This window comes from Pantherophis guttatus, chromosome 4 (genome assembly GCF_059756535.1).
Source record: "Pantherophis guttatus breed Tessera chromosome 4, ASM5975653v1, whole genome shotgun sequence".
Classification (NCBI taxonomy): Eukaryota; Metazoa; Chordata; class Lepidosauria; order Squamata; family Colubridae; genus Pantherophis; species Pantherophis guttatus.
The window spans coordinates 160,147,504-160,174,258 of NC_142066.1; the positions used below are offsets into that span (position 1 = coordinate 160,147,504).

General features: G+C 59.6%; 1 protein-coding gene across 20 annotated transcripts; it reads left to right on the forward strand.

Annotated features, from left to right (window-relative positions):
* On the forward strand, positions 1–25,411 carry SLC4A2 (solute carrier family 4 member 2). 20 transcript variants are annotated; one of them, XM_087894390.1, is made up of 24 exons: positions 17–131; positions 1,982–2,072; positions 10,238–10,383; positions 12,628–12,799; positions 12,955–13,217; positions 13,291–13,424; positions 13,753–13,973; positions 14,619–14,755; positions 14,984–15,164; positions 16,018–16,153; positions 16,575–16,755; positions 18,176–18,299; positions 18,381–18,565; positions 19,013–19,238; positions 19,505–19,726; positions 19,827–19,975; positions 20,191–20,385; positions 20,551–20,754; positions 20,902–20,991; positions 21,189–21,355; positions 21,477–21,730; positions 21,905–22,074; positions 24,545–24,718; positions 24,821–25,411. In XM_087894390.1, the coding sequence occupies exons 3-24, from the start codon at positions 10,324–10,326 to the stop codon at positions 24,899–24,901; spliced, it is 3,726 nt and encodes a 1,241-aa protein (XP_087750516.1). In that variant the 5' UTR covers positions 17–131; positions 1,982–2,072; positions 10,238–10,323; the 3' UTR covers positions 24,902–25,411. The 20 variants fall into 20 exon arrangements, with proteins under 20 accessions (XP_034279365.1, XP_034279371.1, XP_087750521.1 ...); XM_060693707.2 differs by having other exon boundaries at positions 30–131; positions 12,625–12,799; XM_087894388.1 differs by having other exon boundaries at positions 32–227; positions 1,982–2,179; positions 12,625–12,799.
* Positions 25,412–26,755: the final 1,344 nt, after the last annotated feature.

A 26,755-nucleotide genomic window follows, 5' to 3' on the forward strand; every position in this document is an offset into this window, starting at 1 on the left:
GCACGTGGCGAAGGCTGGGCTTCATCGGCGCATGCGCGGCTAGAGAGAGAGAGAGAGAGAGAGAGAAGGTCGGAATCGGAGGGGCGGGCGGCAGCGGGTTCGATCCCTGCTTCCCTACGCTGTCGGATCGGGTGAGTGGCGGTCGCGGGAGCGAGGACCGGGGGCGTCCAGATCGGGAGTCTGGAGTCGGGCCCCGCAACGACGGAAGTCTGGGTCCCCGGAGAAAGGTGCCAAACCCCCTCCTCTTTTTGTGTGTATGCATTGCGGACCCCCGACCCAAATGCGTCGGAGATACGGCGGACGCTCCTCCGCGGAGCAAATCCCGGAGTTACGACCCCCGGCGGCAAATCGGGCGCGTGACCGGCTTGCAGAAATTCCCCCTCCCCACGCCCCTCCCCCGAATTTGGGAAGGGAGGGCGTGGGAACGGTGCGGAGGCAGCCGGGCGGGTCCGGGAGGGGCTGGCTTTGGAAGCCGCGGGCAGCGCACCTGTCCGGGAGGCGTTGCGTAAGGCGGGTCCCTCCCCCCTTCCCCGGGCTGCCCCCACCCCACTTTTGCCCGGAGGGGATGCATGGAAAGCAGCTCGAACCGGCCCACCCCCTCCCCCTCCCCCTCCCCTCGTCTTCCCTGGGATGCCCGGACCGAACCAGCTGAGTGTCCAGCTGATCTCGCTACTGGTGAAGGGTGCTGGGAATTGTAGTTCCGCAGCCCCCCCCCCGCCCCCCACGGGCTTCCAGGAATGTTTGTGGAGGAGGGAGCCAGGGGTGCTTGATAGACCCCTCCCCCCTCCTTCAGAGCCAGATTTGTTCCGCTGGTGCTGCTGGATTTGGGACTCGCCCCCCCCCCAGGTTTGGGAGTCCCTTGGCAGACCGCGGGGGGAGGGGGGTTCCATTATGAGTCTCTGCTGCGGGGAGGGGGAGGCTGCAGTCTGGAGGGAAGGGGGTTCTATCCTCCCCCCCCCCAATTTAGTGCAGTTCCTGCAAGTGGCATTTGCCCCCAGGGGTGAGCCAAGGGTCAGCTCTGTTTGTCAGCTCTGCCACCTCCAGATTTGGGGCTGGGCCGGTTGCAGCTCAGGGCTACAAACCAACCGCCCTGTGAGCCCCCCCTCGTTTCCACCCCCTCCCCAAGAGAGATGCTTTTGATTTCTCAGAGATGTTGCAACATCTTTTTCATCCTCCCGCCGCACGTCACTTTCCTCTACTGCCGTTGCTGATGCCAAAGCACTCTGGGCATCTCAGAACTGGCCTCAGTCCCTTCCTCCTCTTCTGAAGCCCCCCCCCCGGCACAGGGAGCCCCTTCTTAACCTCTCCCCTGTACCACAACACACACCCCCTTCCTGCCCTCCCTCAATCTGAACCCCCATCGGTGGTTGGCTCTCTCGGGCTGATGCGGGGGGTTTCACATTCCCTGATCTCCCCCATCAAGGCCTCCAGACGTCCTCAGGAGACACCCCCCCCCCTTTTCCTCCTCGCAGGCTAGGCTCTTGCAAGGATGGGGTCGCTCTTGAGGTCCTCTAGTCCAGCCCTGGCTCAGAGAGGGATTCCAGGCAAAAGCAGCATGGCAGAATAGAGTGGAGTGGAGTGGAATGGAATGGAATATGGAATATGGAATATGGAATATAATTAAATAGAATATAGAAGAGAAAATAGCAAATAGAATAGAATAATAGAATATGGAATAGCTAGAAGGGGCCTTGGAGGTCTTCTAGTCCAACCTCCTGCTCAAGCCGGACCGCGGCCCCGTCGAGAAGAAGTGCCCACATGCAGGGTCTCTCTCTGGGGCTGAGCTGCTGTGTCCATTCAGAGACGTCCTCTGGCAATTGAGGGGGGTCTCCGATTGAGCCAGGCGGGCTCTGGGTCAAGCAGGGGCAGGGCAGGGCCCACAGCAGGATTCGGCTTGGTGCCCCGACCATCCTCGGTGCCTCTGCTTCTCGCAACGTGGAGCAATTGCTTTTCTGAGTTCAAAATTGCTTGTCATCTACAGGTAGTCCTCGAACGTATGACCGCAATTCAGCCCAAGATATATGTCGCTAAGCGAGACGTTGTCTAACAGAGTTTTGCTCCGCCTTTGTTGAGTGAGTGACTGACTGACTGCAGTGGTTCAGTGAATCACAGGGTTGTTAAACGAGTCGGGCTTCCCCTTGACTTGTCAGAGGGTCGCTAACAGAGACATGGCGATGTCGTAAGTAGGAGCCGATCATCAAGCATCCAAATGTAAATCACATGACTGTGGGGGGTGCCGCAAGAGTCGTAAGTGTGAAATAAGATCCTAAGTCACTTTGATTCCCATGCCGTTGTAACTTTGAACGGACATAAGTGAACTGTCGTAAAGCGAGGATTACCTGTAATGATAAATAGGAAATTGGACCCTTCCAACTCTTGTGATTTTGTGAAGCTGAAAGGGTTTCTTGCTCAAGCAGGGGGTTAGACTAGATGACCTCCAGGATCCCTTCCATCTTTGTCATTGTATGATTCTGTCAGGGTCTCCTGCTTGAGCAGGGGGTTGGACTTGATGACCTCTGAGTATCCTTGCCAGCTCTATTCTGATTTATTTATTTATTTTTGGGGGGGATAGCGAGAAAACGGCTGGCTTCCCGGCTTTCTTTTTGCACAAGGTCGCCAAGGCCAGGGCCAGAGGCTGCATCGGTCCAGCAGCCACTAAAAGGAGGGGGCAGTGTCACGGGAGGGGGGGAGTGTCTGACTCACTGATGCGCCCGCAAACAGCTAATTCTGGCTAACCAGTGAGTCAGATCATCCAGAAGCCAAGTTCAAATTTTGGTTGCGTCGGTTCGGGCCCCAGGGGGGAGGGGGGAAGCCCTTCTCCTCGATAAGGAAGTCCTCAACTTAACGATTTCAGTTTTTCAATTTCAATTGAATTCAATTTATATGCCGCCCCACTCCGAAGACTCAGGGCGGCTCACAATACATTTAAATGGTTCCTAAAGAGTCCATTCCGCATTGCCATGGCCCTGAAAAAAAAGTCAACATTCAGAGGTTTAGCGAGCGGTTCGTATTTACGACGGTCACAATGCCCCCAAAGGAGGGGGCTCACGTGATTCCGAATCTGGGAAGCCAGATTCCACTCACGAACCAGGTGACTCAATTGACGACTGCAGGGGATTCGCTTAATGACCGGGATCAGAAAGAGCGTTGAACGGGGCCAAACTCCCTGAATCTGTGTCTCCCGTAACGACAGGTATGTTAGGCTCAGCTGCGGTCATAAGACAAGGATGCCCCAAACCTCCGATGCACCGGTGTGATGGCATCCGCTGGCATTGCTAATGTGCTGGGATGGGGGGGCAGGACCTGATCCATCTCCTGGTGCATCCATCCCTCCCCCTCCAAGACCCCCTCCCCAATTGTCCCTCCCCCCACCCCCCCGGGATTAACCCAGCACTGTCTGGCCTTCTCTTTCAGCCTCCTCCCACACACACAGTTTTCCCTCCTTTGAACTGGGGCCTCAACAGGATTTGGGTGGGTGGGTCCCAGATGGGGCAGGAACACCTCTTTGGGGGTCCTTACTGGGTCCCTGGGCATGAGGGAGGAAGAGGGAGCTAGATAGCCGCAGACCCCTTCCCTAGGGAGCCAGGCGTCTAACTTTGGACCTTTGTTGGCCTCTGGAACTACTCGCCACTGGATGTTAGCAGCTGCAGGGTTTGAGTGCGGTGCTTGGAAGTAGCTGTTACTTGCCCTTCCTCCCTCCTTCTCTCCACATCGGGATCTATCCTGCCGGGGGTCTTTTGGGGCAAGGGTTGCGTAAAAGAATCACAGATTTGGAAGGGACCTCGGAGGTCATCTAGTCCAGCCCCTTGCACCCAGTTGGCGCTGGGCATCCTATCAAGAGGATGGGGGGGGTCAGTTCAAGCCGCGAATGGATTTGAGGTGGGGGCCTCCCATGCCTCCCATCTTTTTAGAGACAGAGCTGGAAAGTTTTCGGCATTCATTTGGGGATCGCAAGTGGAGGGGCGGTGGGTGGGCCCTCGGGGATAGCTGGCTGAATCATGGGGTCAGACTGGAAGACCTCCAAGGTCCCGTCCAAGCGTGTTGTTCTAATTTGAGGAGGGGGTCTCACCGGCTCCACTGAATCTGTGGGGTGGGGAGAGGGTCAAGAGAAGATCCAAATGCCCTCCGGGGTCCAGCCAGGCTCTGTGGGGAGAAGGAACAGAGACCCCACACCTCCCCATTTCTTTTTAAGCCCCTGCCTGGAGGGAACTCTGAATGGGGAGGGGTCTCAAGGGGTGGGCTTTTTTCATATACCCCTGTGTATTTGTGGGGAGGAACAAGCAAAAAGAGAAGCTTGGTGCAGTGACTTTGAAAATATTGGTGGTCCTTGACATACAACAATGCTTCATTTAGTGACCGGCACTGCAAAGTGGGGCTTACGACCCCTTTTTCAGCCAATCAATCAATCACAGTTGGAAGGTACCTCGGAGGTCATCTAGTCCAGCCCCCCCTTCCCCTCGCTCAAGCAGGAGACCCTAGACCATTTCACATCATCAAAACTCAGAAGCTTGGCTTCTCGACTCATATATGTGACGGTCACAGCGTCCCTTCTCTGGGACCTCCTGGAAAGCAAAGTCAAAGTCCACTTCCCTTAATGACCGTGTTACTAACTGAAGTGATTCCCTTAATAACGGTGGCGCGCACAGTCGCAAAACTGGGACAAAAACATCATGGAGGAACCGTTGTCTCGCTTAGTGATGGGAATTGCGGCCGTTCAGTCGAGGACTCCCCGTATGGAGCACCTAGCCCACCCACTCGGGTCGGCCAAGGCCAGGGGAGGGGGCTGAGAGGCAGGTAGCCCACTCCCCCTCCAGGGTCACTCCAGGGAAGGGGCGAGGCAGGAGGGGGTGGCAGGCTTCTCTTGGCCTGGCACCTGCTGGAACTATGGCTGGAGCGGGGGCTGGTAGAGAGGCGGGGGGCTCCTGTCCATCACCCCTGACTGGCAGATCAGGCACCCTCCCTACCTCCCCTGTCCTGTGCTCACCTGATCTTGTCCCACCACCTGGTTAAAGGGGAGGGGGCCAGAGTGTGAGTTCCCCCTCGGGAATGGGGAGCAGAACCCCCTTTTAGCAGGGGCAAGGACAGGCGGGCACAGCCCTGGCACTCTGGCATCGGGCTATAAAGGTGTCATTTGGTGCCCGCTCCCTCCTCCCGTCAGCCTGACAGGTGCCAATTATGGGGGGGTGGGGACAGCCTACCCACCCCACCCCGCACTTTGCCAGTCTGCCGCCCTTCGGAGGCCTGGCAGGGGGCATTTCTATGAAGGCGGGGGTAGCCTGAGGCTGTAACCATTCGTTGGCAGCATTGTGGGGCCGGGCATCTCCTCTTCCCTGGGGCGGGGGTGGGGTGGGGGAACAGAGTGGGGACACGTGAAGGAAAGTGAGAGTGCCCTGGGAGGAGAGCGGCACACATCCGGACAGGCAGAAGTTCCTCCGGGTGGGCAGAGGGCGTCCTGGGATGGAAGAAAGCACACACCCCCATCGGCCCACAAGCCAAGTCCTCCCCTTCCCTTTCCTGGGAGGGGGCATCAGGCAGGGAGGGAGGAGGGGCCGGGCTGGGCAGAGTGGCGGCCGCTGCAACCGAGGGGGGCTTAGGAGGCTAGAGGGGGGGCAAAAGGGCATTTTGCTGACGCCACGGAAGAACAAAGAGACGCCGGGCAGCACCCCCCTTGCCCGCCCGGGTATCCACGCCTGTCAGGCGGGACGCTGCCCGCTGCTGCTGTGCCAGGGAGGGCTGGAGGCAGGTGAGGGTCTCGCTTCTGGGAGGTGTGTGGGGGGGGGTTAGCTTCCTCCTCGCCCTCCCTCTTGAGCTGGCCACCTGTCTTGGCACAGGCAGAAGTCTCTGTCTCCGACTGGGGGGGGAGGGGAGGGTGCCCTGTGGGCTGTTGCCGGTCTCCGAGTCCGGCCGTGTGCTCTGGGTGAGTCAGATGTGGCACCCGGCACCCTTTGCAGCGGCAGGAGCCCAGGGAGCAATGGGTGATCGGGATGGGAGGCATCCCGGCCTGCCTGGCCCTTCCCGCTGCTGTGATGCCCCATTGGCAGATGGGCACCAGGCTGCCAGGGTGAAAACAGAACGTGGTTGATTTGTTGTGGGGGGATTCCCTGAAGGTCTTGGAGCCCTTCACTTCCCCTCTCTGGCAGCAGCGGGCATGCTTAGCTGGCCCGGCCTTAAGTCAGGTCACACTCAGGCAGGTGCCCAAACAGATTGGCATGTCCATCTCATGGCTGTGCCACCCGCCCCCTCCCCCTTCCTTTTCCAAGCTAGGGATTGAGTCTTGAGGGGGCCCCCTCCTTCCCTCCTCTCCAGGGGAAGCTGGCATCTCCCTCCAAATTTCAGCATCACCGGTTCTTCCAGGCTGGCCGGGACAGGAAGTGCCAAGCCCTGGGCATCCAGGAGGTTTGCATACCCCCTGGGGGATGGAGGGATTTGGGATGGGGGGTGGTCTCCGAGTGCCGGATGGGTCTTGCTTTCCTTTCGGCTTTGGCAGAGCTGGTCCCGCAGGTGGGAGACGAGGGGGGGATGCCAAAATTGCTCCCACGTAGGATAGGCCCCTTCCCACTGCCCAGGCGCTACCCGCCTCTGGACTCTTGTGGTTTCTGGTGATTCACCCTCAGTGCTGGAGTAGGGGTGGGGGTTGTGGAGAGGGCTATTTTTAGCAGGCCTGGGTGACTCTAGCTCTGCCTGGGTGGGCTGCCGTCCCCATGGCCCGGCGTCTGTCCTCCTGTCTAAAAAGTGTGCCCGCTTCCAGCGGCTGGTGCCCACGTTTGCAGAGACTGTCTCACTGCACGGGGAGGGGGCATCGAGGCTTCCCATCCAGAGAGGCTGGGATGTCCCCCACCTGCTGGGGGACACCATTACTCCCTCCCAGCAGTCAGGGCAGGAACTCTCTCAGCTCGCGGGCAACTCTTGCCAGCCGTGCCAAGGAACTGAGCCAGCCAGTCCACTGTTACTTTCTGTGCTGGGTTCTGTTATTGCTCTGGTGGCACCAAGGAGCCACAGTGGTTCCCTTGGCATCTCGGCAGTGTTTCTAGGAAGGTCTGTTGGCAGAGCGGGTGCCATCCTGGCAGCACCTCTCCTTCCCCCCCCCCCCACCGCCCAGCGCACCCTGGCTGCCTTGGCCAAACTGGGGTGCCAGGGAAAGTGCCAGGTGGGGAGCCCCGGGCACAAGCCAAGAAGGGCCTGGCATGGAAACATATGCCAGCTGGGAAAGGGAGCCGTCAGCTGGGGTCTTTAGGGGGTTCTTGGCCCATCCGGGGCAGCGGGCATCAGGAGGGGTTGAGTGAACAGGCCCGCTGAGTGCAGGAGGCCACCGGATGCCCCCCATAGCCCCCTCCCCGCTCTCTTTCCTGTAGGGCAGAGCAGGAGGCTTCATCGTGCTCAGGGCTTGAGTCTTGAATTGGTGAACCCGATGGCATCATTGTTCTACGCTCCCACCCACCCAAATTTGGAGGGCAATCTGTTACTGCTGGACCAGGGCATTCTCTCTCTACCAAGAAGAAGGGAGGCTCCTGTGGGGGGGGAGGAAGGCGGTGAGACCCTTACCCTGTCTGCTTCCTCTGCCCCTCCCCCACAAGGGGGAGGGCATCCTCAGGAATCTGGAGCGGTTGGAGCCGAGCCTCCAGGGTGGCAACTCGGTGCCCATAATCGCCTTAGCCGGGCCAGCCAGGACTCGTCCCTGGAATGCAGCTGCAGAGTTGCCAAATCCTGCTTCTTCCCGCTCCCCAGTTCTCCCCCCTTCCCCGGCTCTAGGGTGGCACCAGAGGGGGCAGGAGGTCTCGTGGCAAGGAAGCACCCCTGCCTTCCCTCACCCGGCCTCTGGAGTTGGTGGCAGGCTGAGAGAGGGGCAGAAGACTTTGCCAGCCCAGTGAGGAGGATGGGCACCAGAGGTTACCCTGTTGGGAGGGAGGGGATGTCCCCCACCCATGCCCTGCTTCCGGGGTGTCCCATGGTGCCAGCCTTGTGGCCCTTCTGGCCCTCAGCGGGATGCCAATCTGGGCTGCCAGCCCCCCTCCCCATCCCTGCCCGGTGGCATCTGAGCTAGAGCCAAGGGCCAAATCCCCTTCCCCGTATTTGGGGGGGAAGGTTTGCCACCCAGGAAGGAAGGGAATGCAAGAGAAGCCTTTGGCATGGGGAGGGGGGCAGCGGATGTGGGTGCCAGCAGGGCTGCCTGCGGGGGCTGGGGAAGACATCCCTGGCATCTGGAAGGGCACCGGAGCCAGCCTGATCTTTTCCATCGGTTGTTGTGTTCATGGAAACTGTGTGCCACGGGTGGGGGGGTGGGCTTATGCCATGTCTTCCCCCCCCCCGCCACAGTTCCCAAGCGAATGAGCCAAGGCCTTGTGAGGGCGAGTCACCCACCGGCTGCCCCGTTCCACTTCCCCATATGCCCTTCCATCCCAGGACATAAAGGCTCTGGGGCAGCTGTGGGGCAGAGGTGAGTGCTCGGGAGGCAGCTGAGCTCCATGGCTTTTTTGGGGGGGGGGTTAAGATGGGGGTCAGGGCAGCCAATGGTTTATGGGCTGAGAAGTCAGCCAGGGTAGTTAGTGAAAGGCACTCTGCATATGCACAGAGGCTGCTTTCAGGGCGAAAAGGCAGCGAACTTTGTGCTGTCGTAAAGCCCCCACTCCATACAGGCGCCCACCTGGGCCGGGGAAGTGGGCTGGCGTGATGGCAACAACGAAGGGGCCGCTCAGTTCTGGCCGGATCAAACCGGCCACCCGCCGGGCCCAGGGTTGACTTTGGCGCCTGCGGGGAGGGAGCGGAAGGGCCAAGACAAACGTGGGTGCAGCCCTCGCCCGGCGGGAGGGTGGAGGGGAGAGCAAGCGGGACAGGACGGGGGGAATCCACCAGCCAGGGTTTATGGGTGGGGTCTCGGTTCCCCTGAGGAGGGGGGCTTCTGGTTTTGGTGCTCCGAATTGCCCCACTGCCAGCTTTGACAGCCAGCTGGGTTTGGGAAAGGGGGGCCCCCGATTGCTCCCCCCAAAGCCCTGGCTGCCCTCCTCACACTGCCCGTCCTGGAGGAAGGAGACCTCTTTTGCAGGGGCATTTGGTGGGGGGAACAGGCATTTTGCAGCCCGTCCGTGTGGCTGGTTTGACACCTGGCAGCGTGGTGCCCGTGGGAGCCTGGCAGGCCGTTTGGGAGGGGGGTCAGTGGAGGAAAGCCACCTAATCCCTTCTGAAGCTTGTCCCGCACTCGTGACCCGCCGAAGACTGGAGGGCCAAAGTCCACTGGTTAATGATTGGCAGCGAAGGGCCTCCCACATCCCGACTGGCAATGCCCTCCCTGCCGGCCGGTGCCTATGACTGTGGGCAGCCTAGGCCTTCAACCGGTTGTTGGAGGGTTTCATGTATTCAGGACCCCTGTGAATGGGTCCCGCGAGCCTTAGCCCCCCAGGGCTGCTTCCCCATTAGGCGAGGGGGAGGGAAGGGATGCTGCCCGGCCCCTTCCTCTATCTGGGGTCTCGCTGACTTGTTGGCACAGACTGGCTGGCATAGGGCAGCTTTGAGCTGGCAACCGGTTTTATGGCTGCTTCTCCTGGGGTGCCAATTTGGGGAGAGGGATTCGGTTGATCGCCTGACATGTCCCATATATCTGACACTTGCAGCCCCTGTGACGTTGCCACCTCCATGCGTGTGCAAAACCGGAGGTGGGCACGAGGCCCTGTCACACACACAGACACACACAGACACACACACACACCAAGGTGGCAAGGCTGGCCCAGGTAGGGATGTGCTCAAGGCCCCGAACGACGCATGTTGGAGGGAGGAGGCTGTTTCGATCCCGGCCAGCTGTGGCCGGTTCCCCTTTCTTCCTCCTTTTTGGGCAGGGGGGTGCCGGCGTTAGAGACCCACCCCCCTCAGGCTCCATCTTTGGCCAGAGAATTTTAACAGCATTAACAGTAACAGAGGTGGAAGGGACCTTGGAGGTCATCTAGTCCAACCCCCTGCTCAGTTGCAGGAGACTTGTACCAGGAATTCAAACCGCCGAACTGCCAACCTTTCTGCTCGACAAGCTCCGTGTCTTAGCCACTGAGCCACCTAGTCAAGCTGACAGCCACCTAGTCAAATTACGGCGGCTCGGTCTCTGCCAGGTCACTAGGATGGGACAGTCGGTCTGCCGAGCCAGAGGGAGGGTCTGGTGGCCCCTTCTCTTTCCAGACTGGCTCTCTGGACCCCCGGGAGGAGGTGGGGAATTGGGTGCCCCCCCCTCCCCACTGACTGTACTTCTCCCCTGCAGGTTATGGTGGCCCCACTCTTTCCTCTGAGCCCTAAGGAGAACGAGAAGGGGTAAGGGCTGGGCTCGCCCGCCAGGAGGAGGTTGCCATGAGCCGTGGCCGGATGTCCGCCGAGCACCGTCATGTCATCTCCGGCACCTCCGAAGGGGTGAGTCACCCCCCCCCATCTCAGGAGAGGAGGGGGCTTGGATTCGGTGGGTTACCCAGGGCTGGCCTCTGTAGCCCTACACATTGGGCATGTGTGGGGGTCTCGGGGCGGTTGGCCCCAAATGCCGAAGAGCTGTAGGTGGAGGTCAGAATTAGGCCCCAAGTCGGCTTTCCTCCCCCCCCACACACACACCCATGGGTCAAGGAGCCAAGGGGCTGCCTGCCTCCCACCTCCCTTTTCGATTTCCCCAAATATGTGGGGACGGGGGGTGGGTGAACACCCTGGGGAAGAGCCAGAAGAGACCCCATCCAGTCTCTGATTTGTGGGGTGAGGAGGGGGTAACTGGGATGGGGGGAATATCCTGAGTCTGGACTGCCGCCCTTCTCACCCCTCTGGAGCAGCCCTAGGAGACCATCCTTCGGACCACACAACTCTCCCTTCCTCCCTCCCTTCCCCATTGCCCAGCCTGGATCCTAGAGGTCATCTAGACTAAGCCGGCACCCAATGGATGGAGCTCTTTGGGGGTGGGGGTTTCTACTTCCCCACATTGGGCCGTTTTTGGGGCTTGTGAAGGTCAAGCCACCCAGGGAGCTGCTGCTCACACACAGACACACACACACACAGAGTGGCCCGTTTATCTGGGGCAGGATTGGCAGGCTGAACCCCCTTCCCCACTTTGGAGCGTAGGAGAGGTGGGGGGAGGCAGGGGGGAGGGATGAAGCATGTGGGGGGGGGCATGCACAAGAAGGCCCTTCCGTGGGACGCAGGTTTTCCTGGGCTGAACTGCAAACTGCCCCATCAGGAACCCTTGGATGGGGGGGGGCTGGCTGGCTGTGGGGGGGGCCTTGACCCATAGCCGTGGCAGACAGGCACCCGAATTTGGCCTGCCAATTCCCCACCCCCACCCCAGGTGCCTTGGTGGGTCCTTCGGGTGTGGCTAATGGATCCAGAGGGGGCCGGTGGGGTGTCTCCACACCACATCTGCTCAAAGCCAGGCTGAGCTGTGGGGGGAATGGCTAAAAAATTTTTTTGGGGGGATGGTTATGCCATGGACCAGCTTGCACTCATGATCCCCAAAGAAAGGGCTCCCCACAGGCCCTCTGAATTGCATTTCGGTGGATAGGGCCCCGGGTTCGAGTCTATTTGGATCCTGAGCTTGTCTCGTGGGCTGTTGGCTGTTTCTGCCATCTTAGGGTCCTTTGTGAATTTGAATGTTCCCCTTCTAGTCCCTCATCTTAGTCATCGATAAAGCTATGGAAGAGTCCTGGGCCTAAGACGGAACCTTGTAGTAACCTTCCCTCCCCACAACTGCTTACTCTCCTCCCTGTCGATGTAGAACCCTTGAGGACTACTCTTTAAGGACGCAGGGCACAAGGTGGGCGCAGAAGAAGTGAAGCAGCCAGCGCAGAGCAGGGCACGCCTGGGATGGGAGAAGAAAGGCAGGGACTCCTGAGCCCATGTGCCCCGTCCCTGACATTGCCATGAGGCGTTTTATCCTTTGGACCCCAGGGACCCTCTTCAGCGCACCAGGATCAGTCGGCTGGGTTCATAGCCCCCACTCCGCCCCATAAACCGAAGCTAAAGAGCCCGCTCAGAGCTTTCCTTTAATTTGCGGTGTGTGTGTGTGTGTGTGTTGCACTCTGAACATGCTCAGAGGCTTTTTAGAGGCAGGGATAGGGTTGGGGGGGGCTGGCTGGAGCAGGAGAGGGGTTTTCTCCCCCTTCGAATAGGTGGCCGGTTGGGTCTTACAGTCGGGGAGGGGAGGGGGTTTCTTGGGGGTGGGGCACCCCTTCTTCCCAGGTGATCTGGACTGTGACCCAGCAGCAGAGCCCGGGGGTCGGTTCCAAGTTTGGGGCAGGGATGGAAGAAGGGGGGCAGCTTTTCCCTGCGTGGCTGGAGACCTTGCATGGGTCACCTTGAGCCGGGAGGGAGGCGGTCAGGATGGGCCAATCTGTGCCGGTGTCGGCCGGCGCGAGGGGCGCCCCGATCAGTCAATATTTGGAGTGGCATGGAAAGCGATGGAGCCGCCACCCACCCGCGGACGGCATGACCTTCCCTGGCTGCCCACAGCCAGATAAATCCTGCGGGCGGCCAAGAGCCGCCTTTGCAGCCGGAGCTCCATGGCTCAGGTAGGCAAGAGTCTTGCGTGGGTCCCTCGCTCACTCCGCGCGCCCCTTCCCCCAAGCTCAAAACTCGCATGGAGCGCCAGCGCTGAAGACGTTTTGTGCGCTTGCTCGGCAGCAGGAACCTCCCGCGTCTCCCCCCTTCGCGGGGCCTCAGGAGGAAGAGGAGGAGGAGGAGGAGAAGGACCTGAGCCGGGAGTTGCGAGTGGAGCGCTTCGAGGAGCTCTTGCAGGACACGCACCCGCGGGGCGTGGAGGAAGCCGGCCGGAGCTACAGCGAGGAGGATTTTGAATGTAGGTAGATGGGGAGGGGGCGGTGGTCTTTGGGGCACAGTGGAAAAGAGGGGGGAAGCTCTTCCTAGCACAGCGGAGATGGGGATGGGTGACCCTGTGTCTCGCGGCTGGGGAGGGGCCGTCCGTAGGAGTTACAGCCCCTGCCTCTTCCACAGACCACCGCCAGTCTTCCCGTCATATCCATCACCCGCTATCTGCCCACTTGCCCTCTGAGGGCCGGCGGAAAAAGGGTTCGCAAAGCAAGAAGAAGAAGAAGAAGACCCCCAGAGCCCGGGCCTCAGTAGCTGGGGAGACCCCTACCATCGAAGAGGAGGCAGAAGTGGGCCAGGAAGAGGAAGGGGAGGATGACACCTGTGACACGGAGACTGAGCCTACCCCAGAGGAGCTGCTGCCAAACAGCTCTCCTGAGGGGGTGCAGGTAGGGGCGGATGGGGAGGGAGGCAGGGGAGAGCATCCTAACCTGGTGCTGACCCTCCTTTTGGAACTTCCAGTTCTTCCTGCAGGAGGATGACACAGAACGGCAGAGCCCCCTCTCTGGGGAGCCAGCTGGGACCCCCGCTCTGCCCTCAGGGCCGAGGGCTGACGCCAGAAGCCCCCAAGCGGCAGCGGGAACCAAATCAAGCAGGTAAGGAGGCCCGAGGCAGCTTTGGGGAAGGACGGGGCTACTATGGGGCGAGGGTCCTTCTGGATTGCGGGGTTCAGGAGATGCAGGATACGCCAAGGTGTCTTTCCTGGGTAGGGGAGAGAAGTGGCGGGAGGGCGGGGGGGAACTCTGCTTTGGAAGAGCTGCGGGTGTGGTGGGCTCTTCCTTCTCTTGTTCGATGGGCACAGTACCATCCGGGGAGCCAGGAGAATGCCAGGCTCTGTTGGGCGCCTAGAGGCAAAGAAAATGGGGGTCAATCCAAGACAGGACTACTGGGCCCCAGTTGCTGAGACGGGCCTATGTCTTGCAGCTCTGACCTGGAGGACTCTGGGGCTGCCGGGGTGGCCGAGGGCAGCTCCCCTGCCGAACGCCCGCTCTCCAAATCGCAGCCAGGCCACCGCAGCTATAACCTCAATGAACGGCGGTGCATCGGCAGCATGACGGGCATGGAGCAGGCGCGGTACCAGAATGTGCCCACCGACGAGTCGGAGGCCCTGACCTTGGCCTCGTCAGACTTGGATTACATGAAGAGTGAGTCGGGCTGGGGGGACGGAAGAGCAGCTTCCGGACTGGGAGGGGAAAAGTGGAGCCCAGAACTTTTAGAGCAACCTCCAGTTTCTACGCCAGGGGTGTCAAACTCAATTCCATTGAGGGCCACATCAGGGTTGGGGTTGACCTTGAAGGGGCCGAGTGGACATGACTGGGGTGGTCGTGGTCAGCTCGACGTTGCTCGTGCTGAGTGGGGGGAGGGGCTGTAGTGGCCGGAGGGGGGCTGGGGGGATCCATTGTCTCCATGGGATCGCTGACTCCGTGGCGGCCCTGCAGATCTAAGGCTGACCACGTTCGGGCCCAGATGGCCACCACCAAGTTTTAGATCAGTGCTGGGGCTGAGGCGCCAGGGGCTGGTCTTTCACTGTTTTCAGGGTAGCCTTGCAGGCCAGATCTAACCACATCGCAGACCAGATCAAGCCCCCATGCCTTGAGTTTGACACCCCGGTTCTACGCCCTCTGTCCGCATGGAGAGTGTCACCTCTAGCCCTGGAAACTGAATGTCCAGATCTCCCACCTTGTTGGGGGGGGGGTGTGAGCGAGGGTCACCGGAGGATGTCCTAGGAAGGCCTTGTTGGGGGCGGTCTGGCTGTCAGTGTCCCCCATCTCACCAATCCTCTGCTATAGGCCATAGGTTTGAGGACGTGCCAGGCGTGCGCCGGCACCTGGTCCGAAAGAGCACCAAAGGGCAGGTGGTGCACCTGGGCAAGGACCGGCAGGAGGCCAGCGCCCGGCTGCGGAAGCAGGACCGGAAGCCCCACGAGGTGAGGGGGAGAGGAAAAATCCGGGCTTGGGAGGAGGGGCTTTGTGCCCATGGCTCACCTCGGATGGGCCTATTCGGGAAACCGAGGCCTTGAAGCTGCTGTTGGGGCGCTCTGGTCCACCCACCAGACCAGAGAGGTCCTGCTCCAGGGGTCCCGCTCTGGAGGGTGGTCTTGCCAGTTCCCCCTCCCCCGAGCATTGCTCTTGTCCCCCCTCCCCCTCTGACGCAGGTGTTTGTGGAGTTGAACGAACTGACCCTGGACAAGAACCAGGAGCTGCAGTGGAAAGAGACGGCCCGCTGGATCAAATTTGAGGAAGATGTGGAGGAGGAGACCGACCGATGGGGGAAGCCCCACGTGGCCTCCCTCTCCTTCCGAAGCCTGCTGGAGTTACGCAGGACCCTCGCCCACGGTAGGCAACGGGGCGTGGGAGGAGGGCTCCGTGGGTCTGAGAGGGTGGTGAGGGCTGCTGCCCCCGGAGTTTTTTTCCAGGATCAAATAGACCTGGAGCAGTGCTGCCAGTTCAGTGGGGCGGGGCCGGGCTGTGGCTGTGCCCTCTGGATCCAGAGACTCTTGTGCCTGCTTTGCCAAGCTGCTTCTGGCTGCTTGTACGGGTCCGGATTGTGGGAGGGGCTGGGGGGGAGGAGCCTTTTTGGTATTTTGCTGTGAGCACCTGGATGAAAAAAAGGGAAGGCAAAAAAGGGGACGATGGGGGGCAGGATGGGGGTGGGTGGGTGGAGCAGGGGTGAAATCTACTTACCAGTTCGGAAGTGCATGCAAAACTTTCTGCACGTGTGCAGAGGGTAAAGAACACATTAAAACCAGGAAGTAACGACACCCAGGCGGGTGGGCAGAGCTTTGCTCCGCCATCGCTACCAGTTCACGATCGCTACTGGATCGCCCGATCCAGTCCAAACCGGGAGCATTTCACTCCTGAGCAAACTGGTTCCTTTTGCCAGTTGGGGGATTCTGGAATCCGGAGTGGGTGCAGAGCAGAGAGTGAGCCTTTCTACCAGGCCAGTACAATGATTAATCCAGGAGAGAAAGTGAGGCCGGAGATTGATCAGACGGCCTTTGAATTGGTTATACATCCAGGACGGAAGGACGAAGGGACCGGGAGTAGCTGACATGGGCGGCCAGCGGTCTCCCCGCTGCTGTCCTAGACATGGGGCCTTCTCACCCAGGGAACCAACTGTAGGACCACTGGCAGCAGGTGTAGCTGCTCAAGTGCGCCCTCCCCCGACCCCTCCTCCTGTCCCCTGTAGGTGCAGTCCTTCTCGATCTGGACCAGAAGACTCTGCCAGGGGTGGCCCATCAAGTGGTGGAGCAGATGATCATCTCCGACCAGATCCGTGCCGAGGACCGCGCCAATGTACTGCGGGCGCTGCTGCTTAAGCATAGGTGAGTGTGTCGGTCTTACCCCTGTCCGGCTGAAGGTTGAGGAGAGACTGAGGCAGGGAAAGCCACCCCCGTCGCACAGCTTTGGACCCAGCTGGAGGACCCGGAATGCGAGGCTCGCTCGTCCGGATGGCGAGGGTAGCTCATTTGGACAGTGAGGGTAGCTCGTCCACACAGTGAGGCTCGTTCGTCGGGACCACGAGGCTCGCTTGTCGGGACCACGACGCTTGCTTGTCGGGACCGCGAGAGTGGCTCGTCCAGAGCATGAGGGTGGCTCATCTGGAGCAGGAAGGGTTGCTCGTTCAGATGGCAAGGGTCGCTCGTCTGGACCGCCAGTTTCCCCAGAGCCCCTCTTTCTTCCTGGGGTGCTGCCAGAGATGCTGGCCAAGGCACAGCTTGACGCACAAGGTGGTCTCTCCCACAGCCATCCCTGCGATGAGAAAGAGTTCTCCTTCCCTCGCAACATCTCAGCCGGCTCGCTCGGCTCTCTGCTGGGTCACCATCACAGTGCCAACCACGTCGGAGAAGGCCCCGAGCCCACCGTCACCGATCCACTCATTGGCCCTGTGGGTGAGCATGAGACGCGGGTGGACCTTGAGAAGGAGGTGAGCTTTCACGGAGATCCCCCGCCTGGTCCAAGGGGCAGCCAACTTGCCTGGACCCTATGGGTGAGGAAGGGACACCCTCCCCACCCGTGAGACAAGGAGGGGGAAGGGAGAGAAACCACTAGGGGTGGGGGGCAGACGTGGCAGATGGCCTTCTAGGTGGGAATGGCCAAAGAAGATCTGATGTTAGGATGGAGCAGACCCGGGTTCAAGTCCACCGCCAATCGTAGATCGCAGCTGTCCGAACAAATGAACGGTGGTGATAGGATCTTTGCAGCTCAGGGTTGAATGGGGGGGTGGGGGAGTCCCTGGTGGTGTCTGAGCTGGGTGGTTCTCTTGCAGACGTTTTGTGACCCAATTAGGTAACATCATCAGTGCTAGAAGGCAGGGGGATTGAGGAGGAAAAGAGGGGGAGGGGGAGGGGGAGGAGAAGGAGGAGGAGGAAGAGAAGGGAAAGGGAAAGAGGAGGAGCTGTTGCTCTCTGAGCTTGGTTATTTTCTTGCAGATGTTTCGTGACCCGACTAGGTAACGTTATCAGGGCAAGAAAGAAGTTTAGAGAGCGGACCCCATTGTCTCTTCCAGGGCTGATGATGTTACCTAGCTTGGCAGTAAAACGTCTGCAAGAAAACCAGCCAGCTCAGAGAGCACTAAATAAATTGTGACAGACATTGAGATCAGGGGGCTCTGGTTCAGGGAGGTGGGTTCAAGCCTCCCTCCCCCTTCCCCTCCCCCCTTGGCTCGCTCCAGCAGGGGAACCTCTCATGCTGGGGGTGGGTGGGGGGGTAGCTACAAATTTACTTGAGCTGCATTGTTGAGCTGGAAACCCAGCACGGGATGAGAAAGTGGAACAGGAAATGTTTTGAGTCCCAGCAGAAGCCTTGCAGTGAAATTACAGCTAGTCCTCGCTTAACGACGGGTGGTTTTTATGACTGCTCGAAGTCCTGAGACCCACAGAACTGGTGCTCATGGCCACCCTAAGCAGTCTGGGACACCCCACCCCCACCCCAAGGTCACATGACCACAGGATGTGCCACGGCATTCCATGGTCCCGTGATTGCAGTTTGTGATGGCTTTTTCCTGGGTTTTGGCCATTTATGCCTGACAAGGCTGTTGGACTAGATGACCTCCAAGGTCCGTTCCAATTCTGTGATTCTGGAATTTGGAAAGGGTCTCCTGCCTGAGCAGGGGGTTGGACTAGATGACCTCCAAGGTTCTTCGAACTCTTATATTGTAAAGGTTCTTCTTGAGCAGGGGGTTGGTCTAGATGACCTCCAAGGTCCCTTCTGTAATTCTGTTATTTATGGGCTTCTTACTGGAATCAGGTTTGGGGGCTGGGGAAGAGTTGAGGGGCGTCTGGTGGGAGCATTGATGGGGCATCCAGCAGCCAATGGATTCCAGGTCCCATCCTCCCCTCCTGTAGACTTTGCAGAAGGAAGTGGCCTCCCCTGTTCTGTCCGGCACCATCACTCGCTCCAAGTCGAAACATGAGCTGAAGCTGCTAGAGAAGATTCCAGACAATGCCGAAGCCACTGTGGTGCTTGTGGGTAAGGAAATTGGGGGGTGACAGAGGGCTTGGGGGGGGGGCAGGCCTCGACGGACACCCCACACCCGTCTTCTCCCCGCAGGTTGTGTGCAGTTCCTGGACCAGCCCACCATGGCCTTTGTGCGGCTGCAGGAGGCTGCTCAGCTGGATGCCGTCCTGGAGGTGCCAGTGCCGGTACGCTTCCTGTTCGTGCTCTTGGGCCCCAGCAGTGCCAACATGGACTACCACGAGATCGGGCGCTCTATCTCCACCCTGATGTCCGACAAGGTAGGTGCCATCCTGGGACCCGGCACTCAAGGCCTTCCGGAGGGGTCTAGGACATTTCGCCACGGCCAACTTTCCATGGCCAACTCTCCATGGCCATCTCACCCCAGGACAGCTCACTGTGGGACAAGAGTTAGATTAATGTGAAAGAAATGTTGGAATAGAATAATTAAAGAACAGATGCAAAAGCAGAGACAGAATGAAACGTGAATGGCAAACCTTAAAACATTTGTGTAATTGTTTAAAAAATTCAATTTAATTGTTCAATTGTCCTGCAGACAGTTGGCCGCAGAGAGTTGGCCACAACAAGTTGGTTGCGGTGAGTTGGCCGTGGCGAGTTGGCCGTGGCGAGTTGGCTGTAGCAGGTTGGCCGTGGGGAGTTGACTGCAATGAGTTGGCCACGGCGAGTTGTCCTGACTGCAGCCGTCCCCTTCTGCACTTGGTCCCCAGCAATTCCACGAAGCAGCTTACTTGGCCGACGACCGGCACGACCTGCTGCAGGCCATCAATGAGTTCCTGGACTGCAGCGTGGTGCTGCCGCCCTCGGAGGTGCAGGGTGAGGAGCTGCTACGGAGCGTAGCGCACTTCCAGCGGGAGATGCTGCGCCGGAGGGAGGAGCAGGAACGGCGGCTGATGGCTGGGGCAGCCCTCGAGCCCAAATCACCGGAGGAGAAAGGTAGGCTAGGGATGGGGGTGGGGGCTGCAGACCCTTGCTTCGGCTTCGGCCATTTGTGTGTGTGTGTGTGTATGTTGGTTCCTCTGCCCTGGTTCCTCTGTTTCTTCTGTCCACGCATAAGGCAAACCGAGGTCTGTTCTGGGAAATGCCAAGTGCTAATTCACCCAAGACCCTCTTACAAGGCGGGCTCTTGTGATCAGAGTGGGGTGGGATGTGGGGCTCTGGCAGGCCTCCCCCTCCCTGATTCCCTGTTTGCACCACCCCAGCCTTGCTGAAGCTGAAGGTGGAGGAGGAGGAAGAAGAATTAGAGGCCGATCCTCTTCAACGCACTGGCCGACCTTTTGGGGGGCTTGTCCGGGATGTCCGTCGGCGTTATCCCAAGTATCTCAGCGATTTCCGGGATGCTCTGGACCCTCAGTGCCTGGCGGCTGTCATTTTCATCTACTTTGCAGCCCTCTCGCCCGCCATCACCTTTGGGGGGCTGCTGGGTGAGCAAGGGGGGGGGCTGGATTCAGGGCCACAGGGGAGGCAAGGGAGCTGGGGCTGGGGACCCCCCTAAACCTCAGCTTCGCCCTCCGTCTCTTCCAGGCGAGAAGACCGAGGGGCTAATTGGGGTCTCAGAGCTGATCATTTCCACGGCCATTCAGGGTGTTCTCTTCTGCCTCCTGGGGGCTCAGCCACTCCTGGTCATCGGCTTCTCGGGGCCCCTCCTGGTGTTTGAGGAAGCCTTCTTCACGGTGAGTTTGGGGGCTGCCCAGATTTCCGAGGGGTGTCTGTTTGTCTGCAGCTCCTCTGCCGCATTCTTTGGATCGGAAGCAGGAGGCTCTGGGACAACTCTTGGCCCCTTGGGAGCAAGGCCCCTTGGCGTCGCTCCCCCCAGCTCGCCCCTCATGATCCCACAGAGGCAGCCCTCGGACCGCTGGGTCTTTGTCCTCTTTTTGCCCGTTGGCAGTTCTGCAACTCGCACGGCATGGAGTACCTGGTGGGCCGCGTCTGGATCGGCTTCTGGCTTGTCCTGATTGTGCTGGCCATCGTGGCCTTCGAGGGCAGCTTCCTGGTGCGTTTCGTCTCCCGCTTCACCCAGGAGATCTTCGCCTTCCTCATCTCCCTCATCTTCATCTACGAGACCTTCTTCAAACTCATCAAGGTGACCGGAGCAGGGAGGTGGTCCTACGGCTGAGACATGGAAGGGGGGACATGGACTGAAAATCAAGCAGGGCGGCCGGGAAGGGGCCCCTTGGTGGCAACGATGGCCCAGAGGTTTCCCACCCAGGTGACACCTGAACCCCTTCTGTTCCCTCTTTCCATGCAGATCTTCCAGGCGCACCCGCTGCACGGCTGCGGGAACGGCACCAGCGGCCTTCTGGGACTAGAGAATGGAACAATCGGCCGTGACGCTTTGGAAATGACTGGCCAGCCCAACACGGCCCTCCTCTCGCTGGTGCTGATGGCCGGCACCTTCTTTATTGCCTTCTTCCTGCGGAAGTTCAAGAACAGCCGCTTCTTCCCCGGCCGGGTGCGTGGCCTGTACCGGGGGTCCCGGAGGTGGGGAGGGTCTGGGGGAGACTGTTGTCGGCAAACAGAAGCGGTGCTGCAGGGGAGGAGGCACGACACTCCACGCGTGCTCAGAGGCTCCTGTGGCTGAGCAGGTCTCTCCGGGCAGGTCCGGCGGGTGATCGGAGACTTTGGGGTGCCCATCGCCATCCTCCTCATGGTGCTGGTGGATTCCAGCATCCAGGACACTTACACTCAGGTAGGAGGGGGGTTCCTGGAGTCCCCTTCGGGCTTCCCCGCAAGGGAGGTGCAACCATGCAACCCCCTGCTCAGGCATGCCCCCTGGCTGGCTCACCAGAGGTCCTGGCTGGATCCTGAGCAGCCCCTGCTTGCCCCTTTCGCTTTTATTCACACACACACCCCCGAATTCTTTTCTCCTACTCTCCCCATATACAGAAACTGTCGGTGCCCAGTGGCTTCTCAGTCACGTCCCCCGACAAGCGAGGCTGGGTGATCAACCCTCTGGGCAGCAGCAAGGCTTTCCCAGTGTGGATGATGTTGGCCAGCGTCCTGCCTGCCGTTCTGGTCTTCATCCTCATCTTCATGGAGACGCAGATCACCACGTGAGTGTTGCTGGCTGGGGGTCCTCTTCCTGCCCTCCCCCACTGGTCTTTCGGGCATACATGGAGAGGAGCCCCCACACACACACACACATACACACCCTGCTTTCCCCTCTGCCCCCAGGCTGATCATCAGTAAGAAGGAGCGGAAATTGCAGAAGGGCTCCGGCTTCCACCTGGACCTGCTGCTGATCGTGGCCATGGGTGGCTTCTGTGCCCTTTTCGGGCTGCCGTGGCTGGCAGCTGCCACGGTGCGCTCCGTCACACATGCCAATGCGCTCACTGTCATGAGCAAGGCCGTGGCCCCAGGGGACAAGCCCAAAATCCAGGAGGTGAAGGAGCAGCGGGTCACCGGGCTGCTGGTGGCCGTCCTTGTGGGTGAGTCGCTCTACTCCCCCATTTATTGCAGGGTGGTTGACTGGCGTGGCCAACTGTTTTCCCCCCTGTCCACACGGCCTTGCTGCTCACACTGGCTGCTGGATTTGGAAGGAGGGCTGCTGTGGGGCTGGGAGGGAGGGGAACTGAGCACACCCTTCCTGCCCCTCCCACCAGGCTTGTCCATCGTGATCGGGGACCTGCTGCGCAGAATCCCGCTGGCGGTGCTCTTCGGCATCTTCCTTTACATGGGCGTCACCTCGCTGAACGGGATCCAGTTCTACGAGCGCCTCCACCTGCTGCTCATGCCCCCCAAGCACCACCCGGACATGCCCTACGTCAAGAAGGTCAGGCTTTCCAGATGCAGGGCCCTCCCTGCCTCTGGGAAAGGGGTGGAGGCCTGTGGGTCCTACTGTAGGGATGCTCTGCTTTTGTGATGTGATTCATGTCAGTCTATCTGCCCCCTAAATTCTTCTGCATCCCTTCTTTCTCGTTCTTCTTTTCTCCCTGCAAAGCCTCTCTCCTCCCTCTTTCTCCTGAGTGTCAGTCTGTCCTCTGGGTGCCACCGAGTCGGTGGTGATACTGCCACAGGCGTCCGGGCCCGGCTGGTCTCCTTTGGCTGAACTACTGTCTTGGGATGGTCTGCCTTTGCTAAGCCCTTTCCAAGGGAGCCTCTGCGCCTTCTCCGGATCTGCCTGGAGGCAGCTGGCACATTCCTCCGCTCCCTTCCCTTTGCAACCCTTTTTCCAGCCAAAACTGCTTTTCTGTTTACAAAGTGTTTACCTTGAGTTTAAGCCTCTTCCGCCACACCTGCTTGCCACCTGTTTCTATAGATCTGCTGGCTTTGTTTCATGGCTGAGCCATCTATTTGGGGGCACATCCCACGGCTACGTCCGTTCCTTTCCCGCCCTCTTTGACATACACGCGAGTCGGTAGGCTCCAAAGCCCCCCACCCCCCCACCCACCCCCACCCGACACAACCACACAGGTCTCTGGGCTACACCCAGACAAGCACTCCGAGGCTAGTAACTCACTGATTACTACTCCACACTTTCCTCCTCCTGTGCCCCAACTACACGTAATTTACAACCGTTCATTTAGTGGCCGCTCAAAGTGGTGGGTTGCCAGTGGTGGGCTGCCCCCAGTTCGAACCGGTTCTATAGAACTGGTAATAAAACCAGAGGGAGGCTCCGCCCACCGACCCCGACGTCATCAAAACGCTTCTGCGCATGTGCAGAGGAGCGTGTGCGCAGCCCCATTGCGAACCGATAGTAAAGGTGAGTAGAACCCACCCCTGGTGCACACGCATATATGCCTGCCCCTCCCACAAAATCATCCCTTCTCCCCGCCCCCTGCTCCAGGCCACCAACCCAGAAAGGTTGGGGACCCCTGGATTAGTCAATTTAGGTAAAAGGCAGAGGTTCCCCTCGCACATATGTGCTAGTCGTTCCCGACTCTAGGGGGCGATGCTCATCTCTGTTTCAAAGCCAAAGAGCCAGTGCTGTCCGGAGACGTCTCCGTGCTCATGTGGCCGGCATGACTCAATGCCAAAGACGCACGGAACACTGTTCCCTTCCCACCAAAGGTGGTCCCTATTTTTCTACTTGCATTTTTTACCTGCTTTCGAACTGCTAGGTTGGCAGAAGCTGGGACAAGTAACAGGAGCTTACCCTGTTATGCGGCACTAGGGATTCGAACTGCTGAACTGCCGACCTTTCGATCGACAAGCTCAGCGTCCTATCCACTGAGCCACCACGTTGACCTGTTTTAGTCAATTTAAATCATTTAAATTATTTTTTAAAAAATGAATTGTTGTTATTCACATTCCACTTTGTCCCTCTTCTTCGGCACGCTTTCTTTAAGGATTCTGTTCCATTATTTTTGAGATATTAGTATAACTCTTGTCCTTCGGCGACTTGTCGTAGTTCCTGCAGCAGGGTTACTTTGTGACCGGTGCCTTTCTGGCTGTGTCCAGGGAACACAACTGGCGCGGTGTTCTCAGGCTGGTAGCCTTGGGAGGCCACTGGTGGAAAAGATGCCTGTGGTTTGAGATCTGGCAGAGACGGACCCCAAGTGGCCCCTGCCAAGGCTCTCACTCCAATTGGGGGCCCAGCGGGCCAGCTCTGCTTGGATTTATGTTCACCCCAGGGCCCCGGCAAGGGGCGCTTTGCCCCCCGCCCCATGAATCCCAGGATGAGTCATGCCTTTTCCTGCGCACAATGGCCCTCCGGTCACTCACTTTAAGCAGGGAATCTTTCTGGTGGGATGCTCTCCCTCCCCTCCCCCTGACCATCCATTGACCACGCGGTGGTTGCAAGGGAGGAGAGTGTCTTCCACAGGGGTTTGTGCTTTTCACGCTCCCTCCAAAGGAACCCGTTGGCTTGCTCTTTTGTGTCATGTGTCTGTATGTGTGCATGATGTCGCAGGTGTGGCTGCCTATACCTCAGTGGAGGGATTCAGCCGGTTCGGGCAAACCGGGAGTTAAATTGATGGCTGGCTCTGCCCTGCCCCACCCCTTCCAGGAGTCCCCACGCACTCTATTTTGGCTCCCAGGGAGGGGCAGGAGCCCAAGTGCTGTTTGTCGCACACCATGGCCACGCCCACCCAGCCAGTCATTCGGGCAGAGAACCAGTTGTTAAATTATTTGAATCCCACCACTGCTACATCTTTCTACCTCCGGCTCCCAACCCAACCTCGCTGCTTGCCAGGGATGACATCCATAGTAGGGGGGCTGAGGGATGGAGGCGGGCAAGGCCTCCATGCAACAGGGGGAACCAGGCCGCCCGCCCAACACATCCTCCTTTCCCTCCCCTCCAGGTACGCACAATGCGAATGCACCTGTTCACGCTCCTGCAGCTGGCTTGCCTGGCCGTGCTCTGGGCTGTCATGTCCACCGTGGCCTCGCTGGCCTTCCCCTTCATCCTCATCCTCACCGTGCCTCTTCGGTTGTGCCTGCTGAGCCGCATCTTTACAGAGCGGGAGATGAAGTGTGTAAGTTTGGGGTGCAGAGGTGTGCGGGGTGTGTGGGAAGTGGGGGAGAGCCGATCCTGGAGAGGACCAAGCCCATCACCCGTGTGGGTCTCTCCCCTGCAGCTGGACGCGGCCGAGGCGGAGCCCATCCTGGATGAGAGGGAAGGGGTGGACGAATACAACGAGATGCCCATGCCGGTGTGAAGAGACAACACCGAAACCTCGGGTGCTGAGAGCTGACCCCCCCCCTCTCACCCCAGTGCCTTTGCGTGTCAATATGGGAGGAAGGGCCAGCCTTGAGCCCCTCCTGACCCTTGCGTGGTCTGTCTGCGGAGCAGCATCCCCCGCCCGGCGCCCCATCAGCCGCTGGAGAGCTTAAGCGCACCCTTCAATTCTATGCACCAGCCGGAGGGGGGCGCGACCCCTCCAGGAAGGACCACGACTGCCTTTAGGGCCTCAATCCACAGCTATATCAGAGGTGGGGGCCTGGGAGAGAAGTCGGTTGAGGCAGGACTGGGCCCTGAGCCTCCCCAGCCATTCAGGACAAGGAGAGCAGGGAGTAGGCCCTAAGCCACGGGAGGGGCCTTTCTTGGAGCAGGTACCTGCCCCGCCCCCTTTAATCCACCGGGCCAGGCCATGTTGAAATTGGGGTCCAGGGAGGAAGGAAGCAGGGATGGGAAACATTGACGGATAATAAAGCGGAGGGCTCCTGCATGGATGTCTCGCCAGTTTTGTTGGGGGGGGGGGACTCCCACTTGGGGGAGGCAGCCTCGCGTGGGGCTCAGGAGAAGGCCAGAGAAGGGGAGACACCCCATAGGTTGCTCTGCTCTGCCGCCATTTGCTCCACTAAAAGCGCCCCCCCCCCCAATTCTCTACTGCCCCAGGAAAACAGCCGCCCAGGGGAGGACCCAGAGATGCAGGGCTGCCTCGTCCAGGTCCGTCTGCCTCTGGACACAGAGCCAGGATTGGGCATCAGGGCAGCCTTTCCCTGGCAGATAAGTCCCTCCACCCCATGCGCCCCGTGGGATCCCTGAGTTCGGCCGTGCCACCAGACAGACAGGAGCTAAAATTCCAGAAATGCCACTTTTATTGATCGTGTGTGCAAGGAGAGTAGGCTGGCATGAGAAGCGACAGGAGCATCTTGAGTTTGGGAGTGGCTGCAGGGAAGTGCTGGGCCTCCGTTCAGTTCCCCGAGAAGAACCAAAGGCTGAGGTGGGGAGGGGGCTTCTCTCTGTGCCTCTCAGGCAGGTCTCTGCTCTTTGCCCAGCTCTTCAGGCACAGGAGGGGTGTCTGCTTCCTCCATGGCCATGTAGTCCTTCCAGCCCCCTGGGAGAAAAAGGCGGCTTACGCAGCTTCCCTAGGACTGATCAGTGGCCAGCAAATGCCCCCCCCCAACCCTAGCTATTTACCCCAGAGGAGACGTCACCTGGAGGCAAGAACGGGGCACGGGCTGCTCTTCGTGAACACAGCGTGACCCTTTGTGGAGTACCTGGAGCAAGGGTGTCAAATGCGATTTCGTTGAGGGCTGTATCAGGTTTGTGTTTGACCTTGGGGGGGGGGAACATGGCTGGGGGGGGGTGGCCAGTCATCACTCACAGAGGCTCCGTTTTCGCTGGCAGAGGCGCCACAGGCCAGTCCTTCTGTATTTCCAGGGTGGGCAAATGTAAGCACCCTGCGGGTATTGAGTGTGACACCCCTTGCAGAGCACAGAAGTAGGGTTGGTAAGTCGGCAATGGGAGTTCCGTCAAACCCACTGTGAAGGCCACCGAGCCCTTCACGATGCTGCCCAGGTTGAGGAATGTGGCCAGGTGGACCTAAGAGGCGAGGAAGGGCACACCTGGGAACGGGTCAGGGATGGGACCCTCCCCACTTACCCAGTGGCCGCCACAGGTGAGGGGTGGTGTCTATTGGGGCCACCCACCCACCCACCAGCAGGAAGTAAGCCCCCGGCCCAGGGGACTGGACCCCCTTCATGGACTGGACTGACTCCTAGGGATGTCTGCAAGGCGGCAGTCCAGCCCTCCACAAATGGACCGGACTCTGCAGGCATTCAGCTAC